This window comes from Leuciscus leuciscus (genome assembly GCF_965113295.1).
Source record: "Leuciscus leuciscus genome assembly, chromosome: 11".
Classification (NCBI taxonomy): domain Eukaryota; kingdom Metazoa; phylum Chordata; class Actinopteri; order Cypriniformes; family Leuciscidae; genus Leuciscus; species Leuciscus leuciscus.
In genome coordinates, this window is record NC_138735.1 from 3,824,608 (window position 1) to 3,838,734 (window position 14,127).

Genomic DNA, 14,127 nt, shown 5'->3' on the forward strand with positions numbered 1-14,127 from the left:
GTCAGGCAAGTACCGTTTTCCTGCCAAACCCAGACTCGTCCATTGGATTGCCAGTCAGAGTTATTTAAGTGTTTTTCCCTTTTTACTTAAATGATTTCTTGACATTTTTTAATATTTTTTTTTATTTTTGTATTGCTCTCTGAGAATTGTATAATGATCATTTTCTCTATGATTCTTTACCATTGTTGCATAACGTTGCCCTCAGGCAACAAAAAAATATTTTGGGGTGGGGGGGTTGGGGGAGGGACATTTTTCAATAAATCAATAAAATGTTCCCAAATGAGCCAGGAAATGATGTGAAATAATTTTTATCATGTGTCATCAAAATTCATGCAGTAGAGGGTTAATATAATTATTTTTGTAACATTACTTTCTTTGAATCCAGAGGAAAATGTAAGCTTTATGTTAGCTTTTTAATCAAATATCATGTTGAGAATAGTAAATCAGACATTTTATAGAAAGAAAGCAACTGAATCAGAGGTTTGAAGTTACATTTAGTAAAATATTACAGATACAGTAGAAGTAAATGTCCTCATAATTAACATGGATTATAAAATAGACAAAAGAAACGGAGTCAAATTGACTTTATTCTTCATATGCCTTAAAATCACTTTTGCTTTCTATACTTCTGATACCGTATAATTTCCATCAAGGTAACAGCTGTTTGTAACAGTCCTAAATTTACATATGTCCTTTTACACCTAATAGGCACTATGATTACTTATACATCAAGTTACTGGATGAGCCCTAAAAAATCCTTAAAAGAAGAAGAAAATGGGTTAAAAAGAGTAAAGTACTAGGCAAAGGCAAGTATGCAGCTGATTTGCTATTTATTGTTTTAAACTAGACATTTACTTCTATAAAGCACCTGTACAAGTCTTTACCTTTGGACAGAATCTGAAACGCACAGTATCAAAATATGAATAATTTCTGACACACAAACCCTTTCATGTATGTGCACATGTTAGAGGCATACAATGTCTGACAAATTATTGCAGATTTTACCACATTTAAATTATATTTTCAATTAACATGAACAGAGAGGATTCATAAACAGAAAATTAGAAATTCATTTATTATGTTCTTCAGAAGTTGGACATTAGATACATGCGGTCAGTTGCTCTTGTCTTTTTGCTGTTGTACACCCACAATCCCACCAGCACCACAATGGAGACTATAAAGAGTCCTGAGAAGACCGCGGTGCCTGCACTGATATGAAGAGAACCACCATTTTCTGATTCTAAAGAAAGTAAGAATTGATTATATTAAAGACCATGATGCAGAATAATTTGAACTCATTATTTAAGACTTTACCAATATACCTGCTGCAGAATGCTGAGTATGTCTCGCCACACGGAAGGGACCCTGCGTTATGTGATGCCTATCGGTTTCTTTGCTCACATCTCGTCTGCGTTTGCGTGCGGGTTCTCTGAGGCAGCCTTGGGCGCATCTAGAGTTTGAACTTCCTTCCGCACACAGAATTACTGAGCAGGTAATGTACACCTGTCAACAGAATTTAAGTGCATTGTAGTTAATTTTCATACTCAACAGGATTTACAACATAACTATGTGATTCTGTAATACCTCCTGTGAACTTGAAATCTTGGATCCCAAAGTCATACGTTCTTGCATCACTATGATAAACCTCAACTGTGCCATCCAAAATACACCTGTAAGAATACAGTGATCACATGACCTCTGAAGAATTATACAGAGCAGTTAGGGTAGCAAAACAATATATTAATTCTGAATATTTAATAAATCATACACAAAAAGATTGCATGAAATCTTTATCATGAATATGTATTGTGTAATATATGGAGAAATCTTGAATGAAATTCTCAAATAGTAGATTTTCAACTTCATGCAGATTAAGTGATCTGAGAAACTTGACTATCACGGAGCCGACGGGCTGACAGGTCAAGGTGGAGTAATGGGCCTGGAGTTCCAAGGTGAATCCGGGGACTCAACCTCATGCCGAGCTAGTGATCGGGAAGCCTTGATCGGGAGACAGAGCCAAAGAGCTGCACGAAGTTAATGGTGGGGGCAGAGCCGAGGATCAGGATGACACCGGTGAAGCCGATGGATCCAGGGGACTGGACATAACCAGCAAAGGAGATGAGACCAGGCAGTTTGGTGGGAACATTGGAAAAGGAAGGTTTCCAGATCGAAACGTAGCATCTATACAACCGGATAAGACCGGCAGAAATGGTTTGAGGGTAGGGACTCTGGAGGGAACTGGATCCGTGGACCACAGGTCAATGAGACATTGGCTCCAGGATGGACTGGTCAATGCAGTTAACTCCGGTTGTGCACCAGTGGTCCGGGGGAAAAAACATGGCGGAGGCGGAGGAAAGCAGTCGCTCGACAGGTGCTGCTGCACCTTTCCTAAAACAAACTGGGAGACCGCCAGATTATTTTTTTTCAAATGGAATTTCTGCATTTTGGAACTCACGCATCAAACACACTAAAACAGAGAACTCATTACATCTCTGGGTAACTCTGTATGTGTTGTTTCTCCTACTGACACAACTGTGGGGAACTCGTGAACGCGAACGCCATACTTTGCTGAAGGCCACGGCGCTCGCAAACATAGTCGTGCCAATGCCACTTGCTTCATGGTGCCAATACACCTTATACTCAAACGTTTTAAATGACGGGCGAGCATGTACTCGTAGCGCGCTGCGCGAGCGGCGCTGCCCCAGAGGGACGGTACCAGCAAGTCGGACTCGAGGATATTCTGTCTTTCTCTGCACGGTTCTGCTTCTATGTGGGGATATTCATCTAAACCCCGGGCCTGTGGATTATCAAAATCGTGTGGACGCTCTACAATCAGCTGTTCCCATTCATGGGATGGAAGCGCCGCTGACCCATATCCAAGGCTCCAGCGTGGGAAAACGAGGTAACCCCCTGACAAACTCTGCTCCTAAGTTCATTCCTGAGAAAATATTAACATCAGTGATCCACGCTAAGCCAGCAGTAACTGCAAATACTGTCGCCTTACTTAAACAGCAGCAAATGAAACTGTTTCAGACTGTGAATCACGCGAGCGTGCTTTGGAACCCGAAAATAAAGCCGAAGGGCATTTTCGGAGGACACTTAAACATCCGCAGCATTGTTTCAAAGACTGAGCAGATTGAACATTTGTTAACAAAACTCAAATCTTGATTATCTTTGCTTAACGGAAACTTGGTTAACTCCTACTACTCCCTCTTCTATAGTGAAAGTGTCGGGATACACCTTGTATAGGCGCGACAGAAACAAGGGTAAAGGCGGCGGTGTGCTGATTTACGTAAAAGATCACATCCAAAGTAAACAACTGGACATCAGTGATTTTAACTTGGAGTGTGTGGGGACTACTATTACTTTATCTCCTCAAATGACTTTCTGTGTATTAGCAATTTATCGACCTCCTAAAGCTACTAATGATTTCTTTATTTCTCTTGGTAACTTACTTAAACAATGTGATGGAAAAGAAGTCATTCTTTTAGGTGACTTTAATTTAAATTGGTTTGAGAAATCATGTAGAAACAAACTTAAAAAAATAACACAACCTTTTCAAATGACACAACTATTAAGTAAACCAACTCGTATAACAAGATCTTCTCAAACCTTAATAGATTTAATATTGACAAATAAACCCGAGAGAATAATTAAAACTTATAATCACAGGCATGTCTGATCACAATTTAACCCTAGTAGCTAGAAAATGTATAAAAACAAGGTGCAAAAACGAAAAACCAATGAATAGTAAAATGTGTATCACATTCATTCCAAAGAAAGATTTACAACTGGTTGAAAAAGATTTAAAACAAACAAAGTGGGCAGATATCCTGGAGAAAAAATCTTGTGAACAGGGCTGTCATGATCTTATGTTGGCTGTAAATGACATCTTAACCAAATATACAAAAAATAAGCAAAGAAAGCAACATCTGCCATGGTTCAACAAAATTATTTGGGATATGATGAAAAAGCGAGATGTGGCGTTAAAAACATTTATAAAATCAGGACTAACAACGGATCGATTTGCCTTTACAAGTCAAAGAAATAAAGTTACAGCTGAGCTTAGAAAGGCCAAGGCCAGTTTTTTTCTTGAAATCATTAGAAATGCACAAGGTAATAGTAGAATGATATGGAAACCTATTGATAAATTGATTGGAAAAGAAAAGTCAAAATGCGAGAATATTTGTCTCAATATTAATGGAAAAATTATTGAGATGCAACAAATTTTTATGAATATTTTTTAAACATTGTCCAAAAACTGGCTCAGAATTTTCTAATTGCTCATTCCCCTCTCATAATCAGTGACAAATCTGATTTTAATCTTAGCTCAATAACTAAAACTAAAGTTGAAAAAATAATTACTGTACTAAACAGCAGCAAAGCAAAAGATATTTATGGACTTGATACTTCTTTTCTGAAACAATATAAGGACATCTTCTCTGATCTTCTCTGATCCGTTGACAACAATGATCAATCAATCGATTAGTGAGGGTATTTTTCCAGCAGCCCTAAAACCTGCGATTGTAACCCCTATATTTAAGTCTGGAAACAAACATGACATGAACAATTATCGTCCAATAAGCATCCTCCCAGCTGCGTCAAAAGTGCTCGAGAAGACGGTGGCGGAGCAACTTACCACCTACTTTGATTCACAAGCTCTCTTAAATCCAATGCAATTTGGTTTCAGACGGAAATACTCAACAGACTCTGCCTGTTGCTATTTCCTGGAAACTATCAGGGCATATGTGGATCAGGGAAGGGTGGTGGGAGCAGTCTTCCTTGATCTGCGTAAAGCTTTTGATACTGTCAATCACCAGATACTCTACAGTAAATTAAATCAATATAGTCTCTCTGAGCACACCCAAAACTGGATAAGATCTTATTTGAGCGTCCGACATCAGTGTGTACAAGTGAATAACATTCAATCTGCGTTTAGAGCCACCTCGATGGGAGTGCCGCAAGGGTCTATTTTGGGACCCTTGCTTTTCAGCATCTATATAAATGACCTCCCTAGAGTGTGTTCGGACGTTGACGTAATCATGTACGCTGATGATACGGTGATCTTTACTTCTGGGGAAAACGAGCTGGAGGTTGCTGACAAATTATCAAACGAGATGCAAAAAATTGCAGAGTGGTTGCAGACGTCCTGTCTGACCTTAAACGTTGACAAAACGGTCTCAATGTTTTTTTCAAATAAACGTAAATTACAACTAACTCAAGAAATTGAAGTGAATGGACAAAAAATTACAAATGTAAATGAAACAAAATAGTTAGGTCTAATACTTGATTCGAACCTTGGTTTTAAAAGTCACATAAAAAAACTTGGTAATAAATTGAAATTTAATTTGATGAACTATAAACATATCAGAAATTCATTAACTACGGAAGCCTCAAATATATACCTCAATACTATGATTGTTCCACATCTTCTGTATTGCATGTCTAGTTGGTCAAAGGCGTGTAAAACATCGTTAAAATGACTTGAATCATTATATAAAAGGGCCATAAAAATTCATGATAAAAAGCCTCGCCAGTACCATCATTGTAAAGTACAAAGTAAATATAACATATTGAGTTTTGAAAACCTCATTAAATATAATCAAATTTCTGCTCTATTTAAAATTATCCATAACATCGCTGCTCCCCCTTTGAGAAAATTTGTAACACTAAATTCTGAGAAAATTTCTAGAGCCACACGGTCGACAGTCAGAGGAGAGTGCAGCGTTCCAAGACGTAGAAACACATATGGTCAACAATCCTTCTCTTATAAAGCAGTGAGCCTTTGGAACACTCTTCCAAATGAAATTATTTCATGCACAAACTATAGTACTTTTACACGCCTGACCAAACAGTGGTTATTATCAAAGCAAACCTGTACGCACTGAATGACCGTGATATGAATGATGTAAACTGTGAGTGAGTGAGTGAGTGAGTGAGTGAGTGAGTGAGTGAGTGATAGATTCCTTAAGTGGAGAGTGTTTTTATGATGTGAGTGAAGTAATGCTTCCATGTATTATTCTATATTTTATGAACTTTTGTAAGTATGATATCAACCTGTCCAGGGACTGCTGGTGGAAATTATCATTTTTTGCTATAACCTGGCACATGACATCCCTTCTTTTTTAGACTAATGTTTTTTGTGCATTGTCCCTGATTAAATAAAAAATAAATTCAAATTCAAATACTTTGACGACCTCACGCACCTCTGCAAGGACAGCCAGGGGCGCTTCTGGACCACCAAGGTGGACATCGTCTGGCTGAGTGCCTGCGCTGTGACTTGAACACGGTCAGTCGACAAGCGCAGCTCAACCCCGGCTCAGAACTACCCTTGTGCAATAAGAGTGCCTTGGCCTTGCATGCAGGGCAGAGGTGGCTCACCAGAGGCACAGCCACCCCACCATCGAGGGTAGTGAGAGAGGTGAAAACTTTTATGCAGAATTTGGCACTCTTGGCATTCCATATTTTGGCACCAATATAGCTCCATACTGCTAAGTTTTCAATGCACATCCGAGAAAGACCCGGGAAAGCATGGCTGTCAGTTCTGAATCTGATTCAGCATAAGCACACACACTATTATTGTGGGGACTCAGCATCATCCTCATTTCCAGAACAAAACAGCCCCTCCAGGGCTCGCAAAAATTCAAAATCGCTGGTAGCCCTTCGGGCAGGCACTCTTCAGATTTTGGTAGCCCAAAATGAATTTTACTAGCCCAGATAAAAAGACAATTTTCAATGTAGAAAATTGGTTAGGAGTCAAAACAATGAATCAAAAACTTTTTCAAAACACAAAATATCAACAAATATGCATCTGGTTCTAACTGAACTGAAATGTGTGTGACAAGTATGGAACATGAATCAGTCATGTCTGTGGCTCAGCCCCCAATGAGGGTATAAAAAAAAATAAAAAAAAGTAACACTTTAGTTTAGGGTCTAATACTCACTCATACTCAGTCAGGGGGGTTCGAGAACATTTTGATTTCTCTGATCTACATATGTGCATTTTAAGATGTTTTGAAGGCCAAAAAAAATGGATAACAATAGCTTTAAAACCATGTAAGTGGGCAGCTGATTATTTTTCTCTACTTATCAGCATCACACTCCTATTCTCTTTGTCGTCCCCTCCTAAAGCTGAGCTTTGACTGATATAGGCTCTTCATTTTTGTCTGTCAGTGAAGTAAACATAGGGTCATCTGATCGGTTGATTTATGAATCATTTTCTCAGACGCATTAATTTACTGAAAGCTACTAGGAAAGCTAGGTAGCCTAAGTTTATTAAATTCATTCACAGTATGTATACATTCATTATTGATCATATTCCTAATACAGGGCCGTAGACAGGGCTTTATAATCAAAGAGGTCCTGCATTTAAGGTTATTAGGGGGTTCAATTTTTTTATTTCTCTGATATGTCCATTTCAAGACATTTTAAGGCCAAAAAAGGATAAGAAATAGCTTAAAACAATGTCAGTGGGCAGTAGATTATTTGTCAATACCTGCTCTCACTTCTTATCCATCACTCTTTCTTTTTCTCTCAGTCTCCTCATCTTGGCCTGTCTCTTCCCCTCCTAAAGCTGAACTTTTTTAAGTTACTGAAGGCTACAAATTGTATATTAATTCTCAACATGTACACATTCATTATTAATCTTGTGCCCAACATGAAAACGGCTTTGTTAATGCTCTGTTAATGTCCCCTCACAATGACAGCAAACTAATTATTAGTCATGTTACATAGGCCTATTTTCAGTTCAAAATGGCGAAATTCGACAAAAGTATATTCGTTTGTCTGATAATTTTTTTCATTCGTTTCACATTTATGACCTAAAAAACGGTCAAATATGAAATGTTTAGTTTAGATACTTACATCTTATCTCGCACTCGACCGTAAACTGAAGCGAGTCGCTCTGCTCAAATTCGCGCTCAGAAGCTTCTGTGTATATAAAGCCCGCCTACTTTGATTTGATTGGTCATCTCAAATATTCTGACATTGACAGACCAATGAGACTCAGATGAACACACACACACACACACACACACACACACACACACACACACACACACACACACACCCTGTCCTCTGTTTCTGACGTGCGCTCTGCTCGGAGCCACTGCGGATTGAAGATGAAGGACGCGCTGAATCTGATTATAACAAGACTGAAGCGAACAGTATTTCAGATAGCCCGTCGGGCAGGCCGGTTATACATTTTGGTAGCCCGAATGGAAAACAATATAGACGTCGGGCAGGCGATTTTGCGAGCCCTGCCCTCTCTCCGATGCAGCAATCGACAGCTGCCCTCAGCTGGAGCCCTGAATGAAACACCAGGTTCCTCCATTTTTGAAGGACCAGCAATCCCATCTAGAAGCTGCACAGCTTGTGATGCGCTAGAGAGGCAGGGGCCCTAGGGGGTTGGTTCCCCGAAGGAGAAGCCCTCAGCTCTCAGATCACCCAAGCTATTCTACAGAAGTAGACCTCTCCTGGTGGCCACCAGGGAGGGCACTACAACGGAGAATAGACAAGGAGACCGCGCACCTAGAGCACTGAGCGAGTGCTGGGTTGCCGTGACAACCCGCGCTGCAGCCCGGCAGTTCGACGGCACACGACATGCTGAGGAGCGAGAGACCCATCGGGTTTTGCCTGGCATACCCTTTCACTTGTGTACTTTCTTTTACTGAGCTTATTTGAATTTTGCGTCTCTATCTTAGCAACATGCTAATGCCATCCAAATTTAATTAATTTGTGACATGCCACATGTCAGTTATTGTTGTCTCCTCAGCCATCATGACAAGTGTGAAAGGTATGCAATAAGGAATTAATTAAAGTTTAAAGAATGTGACCGTTTCCTGTCCATCAGCTACTGCAGAATTGTTGCGGCATCAATTCATACACCAGGAAGATTTCCTGTTCTCATTAGTGTTGCAAATTGTTCTCTGTCAGTACATGAGTCTCCAAATTTTTTTTATATAATGTGTTTAGATAATATATCTTTAGTACCCTTACGAAAAAGAAGTCTATTCAAGTACGCTATTAGTGTACTTCTTTTAAACTAAACTAAACTTTTAAGTATTTTTGGCCTATACTTGTACTCAATCTTTTGATCAAGATATACTTAAAAGTATAATTAAGTAATCAAAGTATACTTGGCTTGTAGTTGTGTTTACTCTTTTTGATTGAATAGCCTAATAAATTATTTATTTTAACATAATTTTACATATGGTCATAAACTTAATTTTTTTTGTTTTTTGAAATATTGATTTATAAAGAGAACAGATTTTCCTAATTCTGAGTATCTGAATTTTTGTGTAGGCTAGTCCACTGGTAGTGTAGGAATTTACTTCAAATCTACTTTACTTTATCTCCGCCATTGACTCAATCTATGTTCTCACTGTTGTATGTAGGGGGCGCTATTATGCATCTTCTTTAACCCCCTGAGGTCGGCTATCGCGCCGGCGCGATAAGCTCGTTTTTTTCCTCATCAGTGCAAAAAAATATATTTTTATTTTTATTTTTATTATTTTTAGCTTATATGCTTGTGTTATACATCAATCGATCTTGTTAAGTGTGTATTTTTTTTGTGTATACTCATAATAAAAACAAAGTGTTGTGCTTTTCGCCAAATAAAGAAAAAAAAACATGATGCGAGTTCTGCCTCCTCTCTGTCAGTGAAGTCAATTCTGAAACGCGTCCGAAAATGAACTGTAACTCAGCGAATACTCAGTCAAACAGGCATACAGACACACAGGCATGAAGCTTGAATTCTCTTCTTTTAAATGAAGTAATCTTTATAAAAAACAAATATTCTCAGTTTATGTAATCTGTATGAAAAGAGAGAGATGTCAGTCGTTCTCTTCTCAGCTAATTATTTTTAATGTGACTCCGCCCACGGAGAGCACGCGCTATTCAAACGCAAATGACTGAGGCGATCCCATACAAACTGTGAACGCCCACATATCAGCTCGAGAAAACACATCAAGTTTATTCAGATCATTGTACTTGTTTACACTGTCTCGCGGCGCTGTGAGGAATAATGGAAAATGTACCTCAGAAGTGCTGGTATTTCGAGGAGCAACGGATCCTGAGAATACTGTAGTATGTTTTTTTCATTCTCAAGTGAATCGCGTTTCTGTGTGTAAAATATTTGCCACCTCAAATAAGCTTTTGTTTGCCAATTTTTGCTCATATGTTAAATAAAGTATGTTTTGTCAAAAATAAAGTAATGAAATAATATGTTTTTAGTGTTTTTCCCAATGTAGCCTAGGCTATATTCAAAGTAATGAATCCTTAACTTTGAAATATGTATGATATAAAATGTATACTTTAGTTTTTACAAAGAAAGATTGCACTTTAATTGTTGTAATTGTAACCTTTTTAATAAAAAATATATTTACAAGGTAGATGTAAACTTTTCTTTAAATAATTTTTATTGTGTTTTATTAGTGACAAATTTGGGGAGAGGATACATATTCCAAAACTGAAAATACAGTATGAGAATTAATTGCACAATTACTAGACACGGAAAAATAAAATGAGATGCTATATATATATACATATTGCTCTTGCATTCTTTCTTGTGGCAGTGACACACCTGAATGAATGGCTCATTAAGTATGCGGGCCCCATTGTCTCCTCAGGTGTGAACCACTAAATCTGCATGATCGTTGACGCCCACTCGCATATGGCCTTTCCAAAACATAAAGTGTCTTGCAAAATTTTAATCAATATATTGTTTTATGTGAATGATTAGGTAGGATGATTTTCACATCATTTTGAAGAAAAAACTCTAGGCGACGACATCCATTAGTCAAAAGTCTTATTGACACATATTTAGTATGTGTTTTGTGGCCTTATTTCAGAAACTTTAGTTTTTAGTTTTTTCAATAACCATGCATAAACATTATTCTCTCAAAAATACAAACATGTACATACATGTTGCTCACATATTATGATAGCCCTTTTTGTGCTAAATAGAGTTTAATTACACCTTTGCCATTAATATGTTTATAAGCAACTGAAAAAAGCACAAATGTCAGGGCATGTCAAAACATCTCAAGGACCCCAAAAACACCTTAGACCCCAGAGGGTTAAGAGTACAAAATCTCCGGATCAAAACACAGGTGAAGAAGAAGCAGAAACAAGTAATAGAAGATTGCTTATGCAAATGTAAAATAACGCGATCACCAAACATTAAACAGCATATAAATCAAAACTGCCTGATGTTACCGAATGAAATGTTGACCCAGGAAAGCTTTGGGGGTGTTGATGGACTCGATCTACTCTATCTGTGCTTGATCATCGTTCTGTATCCTATCCGTACGTAGTCTTTGACAAAAATGTGATTTTCTCAGCGTTTTGTTTAAAATGTTGCTTTTTTTATCATTAATAAAGTTGCCCATAAAAAAAATAAAAAAAAATAAAAAAAATAAAAAGGATGTCCGAAGGTAGAATAAAATGTTTTTAAAATGGAAAGAGTTAAAGTACAGTTAAAGGTATATTTCAAGTATAAAAACTAGTGGTGGGCCGTTATCGGCGTTAACGTGCTGCGTTAACGCGAGACTCTTATCGCGCGATAAAAAAAATATCGCTGTTAATCTATTCTCCAAGTTGGGTTGGGAGATGGCTCTATACTACACTACCCGCGGCCGCGAGGTAAACCCGGCTGCAACGCATATTCGGCGTCATCTTAAGTAAACACGGCTGAAAGTGAAAGCTGGTGAAAAAGATCGGTGCAACATCCATTATTTGGACTTGGTTCGGGTTTAAGCCGTCAGACGAGCAGCAGCAAACTATATACAGAGTGTGTGGGGTAACAGTTCGGTAAGTTAACACACGACTAATCCGTTCTACCACCTCAAATTCAAAACGAAACATGATATCACTGAATACCAGCGCGCGCGTATTATTCCCATTCCAATATATCTTCGTGGTGTAGCACATAATCTCGATTTTAAGAATCGTTGTTGTGTTTCTTTTTAACTGAAAAGACATCAGTTAGACAATATTCTAATTTTAAATTTGGGGTTTCATAAGCTCCAAGCCATAATAAACATTAGACCTACTTAAGTCTCTGCAGCTAGTGTACTTACATTTTATTTATCTGCAAAATTATGTTGTATACTTACAGTTTTGCACAATATATGTTCTCAAAACTACATACACCCTTTAAAAAAAAATACATTTAGCAGTTGTTTAGCATGGGTCTGTGTAATCTGTTCTGAAATGGTTTTATTATAATATACTGTATATCGTTATCGCAAGAGGCTGCAATGTATATCACAATATAGATTTTAGGCCATATCGCCCATCCCTAATTGATAGCCTATAGTAGTTGATAATAACATAGGCCTACCTAATGTTGCCTACGGACGGTAACAGTACAGTAGTAACCTTTTATAGTCTATGAGTAGAACAGCTTTCTCAAGCAGTTTGTGATGCATTTTGGAAACAGGAGATGAGCCCCTGGTCTAATGCGCCACCTGGCTTGAGAAACCCGTTCTCAAAGACTTACTTTTATAGTCATTATTTGGGTAGCACACATATTCTGAATGCCTTCGGCAGATTCAAATGAGCCATTTTAATCTAGATTAATTTCAAAATTAATCTAGATTAATCTAGATTAAAAAAATTAATCTATGCCCACCTCTAATAAAAACATAATAACCACACAGGAACATAGTAGTTTACTTAAAGTGCAAAAATAATATTTAAATAGTAAACTATAAGTATGATGTTATGTTCACTTAAAGAAAACTTACAAGTATACTTGCAGTAAAAAACTCTTAAACTAGTTGTTAACTGAGAGTATACTACAAAGTGTACTTTCATAAACAAAAAATATGCTACAAGTATTTGAGTAGTAAACTATCAGTATACATATAAGTTCACTTTCACAAAAAACTTGGTTGTAAATTAGTTGTGTACTCAAAATGTACAACTGTTACACTTGTAACATTATACTATTATACACTAAAAAGTGGGCCAAATTATTCCAAAGTAGTATTGAAATAGTACAGTTACAAGTATACTTCTAGTACATTGATATTAGTATACTTACTACATAAAGTATACTTAAAAACATACATGAACAATGAGTGATTTTCTCTGTCTTTTCTTGTTTTATTAACATTAATGACACATACGGCAGCAGGAATAATAGACTGCTGTCACTTTAAGACCTAATCCACGGATCCAATATACTAATACACATGCGACATACCGTATTTCCTAACTGTTTATGTTCACTTAAAGGTTGGGTAGGCAATATTCTGAGAGGCTAGCATTAGTGAGCTAGCTTTGAAAGCATAAGATCCCACCCGCCCTTCAGAGAGTCTATAAAGCCACACCTTCTTCAAAACACATGAACAAAAAAAATCATGAGGGACGGCGTTAAACTACCTCATATTTCAAAGCACATAACATTACAATAATACTGAACATAAACAACTTAAAGAACACTGACCTGTATCACCTGACTGCTGCAGATTAATTTCGCCATTGATAGTGTTGCCACTGAAACACATCAATTCAAATTACAAACAGTAGTTTATGTACAGTACAGTAGTTATGGCGTGAACACAGCATAAGCTCGTTGTTTTGGTTCAGAAGGAACTGTAAAAGGTGGCTCTGCTGTTTTGGTTGTGGTGCTCAGTGACTGACGCCTGTCTAATGTGCTGATGACGTGTGATGTCTGTGTGAGCGGGTTCGCGGAGGTATGGACTTACATATTGACAGGCATTTGGAAGGACTGCAATGATTGGATGAACATTTTATGGTCCTACGCCTTCAACAGATGATATATTTACATATAAATACATTTAGACCACTTAACTTAGTGATTGCTATCAGGGAATGAAGAGACTTTTAACTAGCATAACAAAAAAAATTTCTGGAACAAATCACCTACCCTACCTTTTAGATATAACCAAGTGTTTAAGCAAATACCCTTCTGATTGGCCCTTTTAGAAACCACCGATCAGCTCAACTGTCACTCTAGGCAAAACACAATCGTGCTGCCCCCACCTCACACTCACAATTAAACACAATCTTTTCTGAGATGTATATGAAAGACTAAAGAGTTTCTTAATTAATAAAATGGCAATGAAATAAAAACATAAAAAAAAATTTTGCAATGTA

General features: G+C 37.5%; 1 protein-coding gene across 2 annotated transcripts in view; it reads right to left on the reverse strand.

Annotated features, from left to right (window-relative positions):
* Nucleotides 1–474: 474 nt before the first annotated feature.
* Nucleotides 475–14,127, reverse strand: part of LOC309509543 (uncharacterized protein) — a 56,139-nt gene continuing 42,486 nt past the window's right edge. The window contains exons 12-13 of one of the 2 annotated variants that reach the window (XM_082184320.1): nt 1,323–1,503; nt 475–1,240 (exon numbers count right to left, since the gene is read on the reverse strand). In XM_082184320.1, the coding sequence (XP_082040446.1) occupies nt 1,086–1,240; nt 1,323–1,503 (336 nt within the window). In that variant the 3' untranslated portion in view covers nt 475–1,085. The other variant, XM_082184322.1, reaches the window with a different exon arrangement.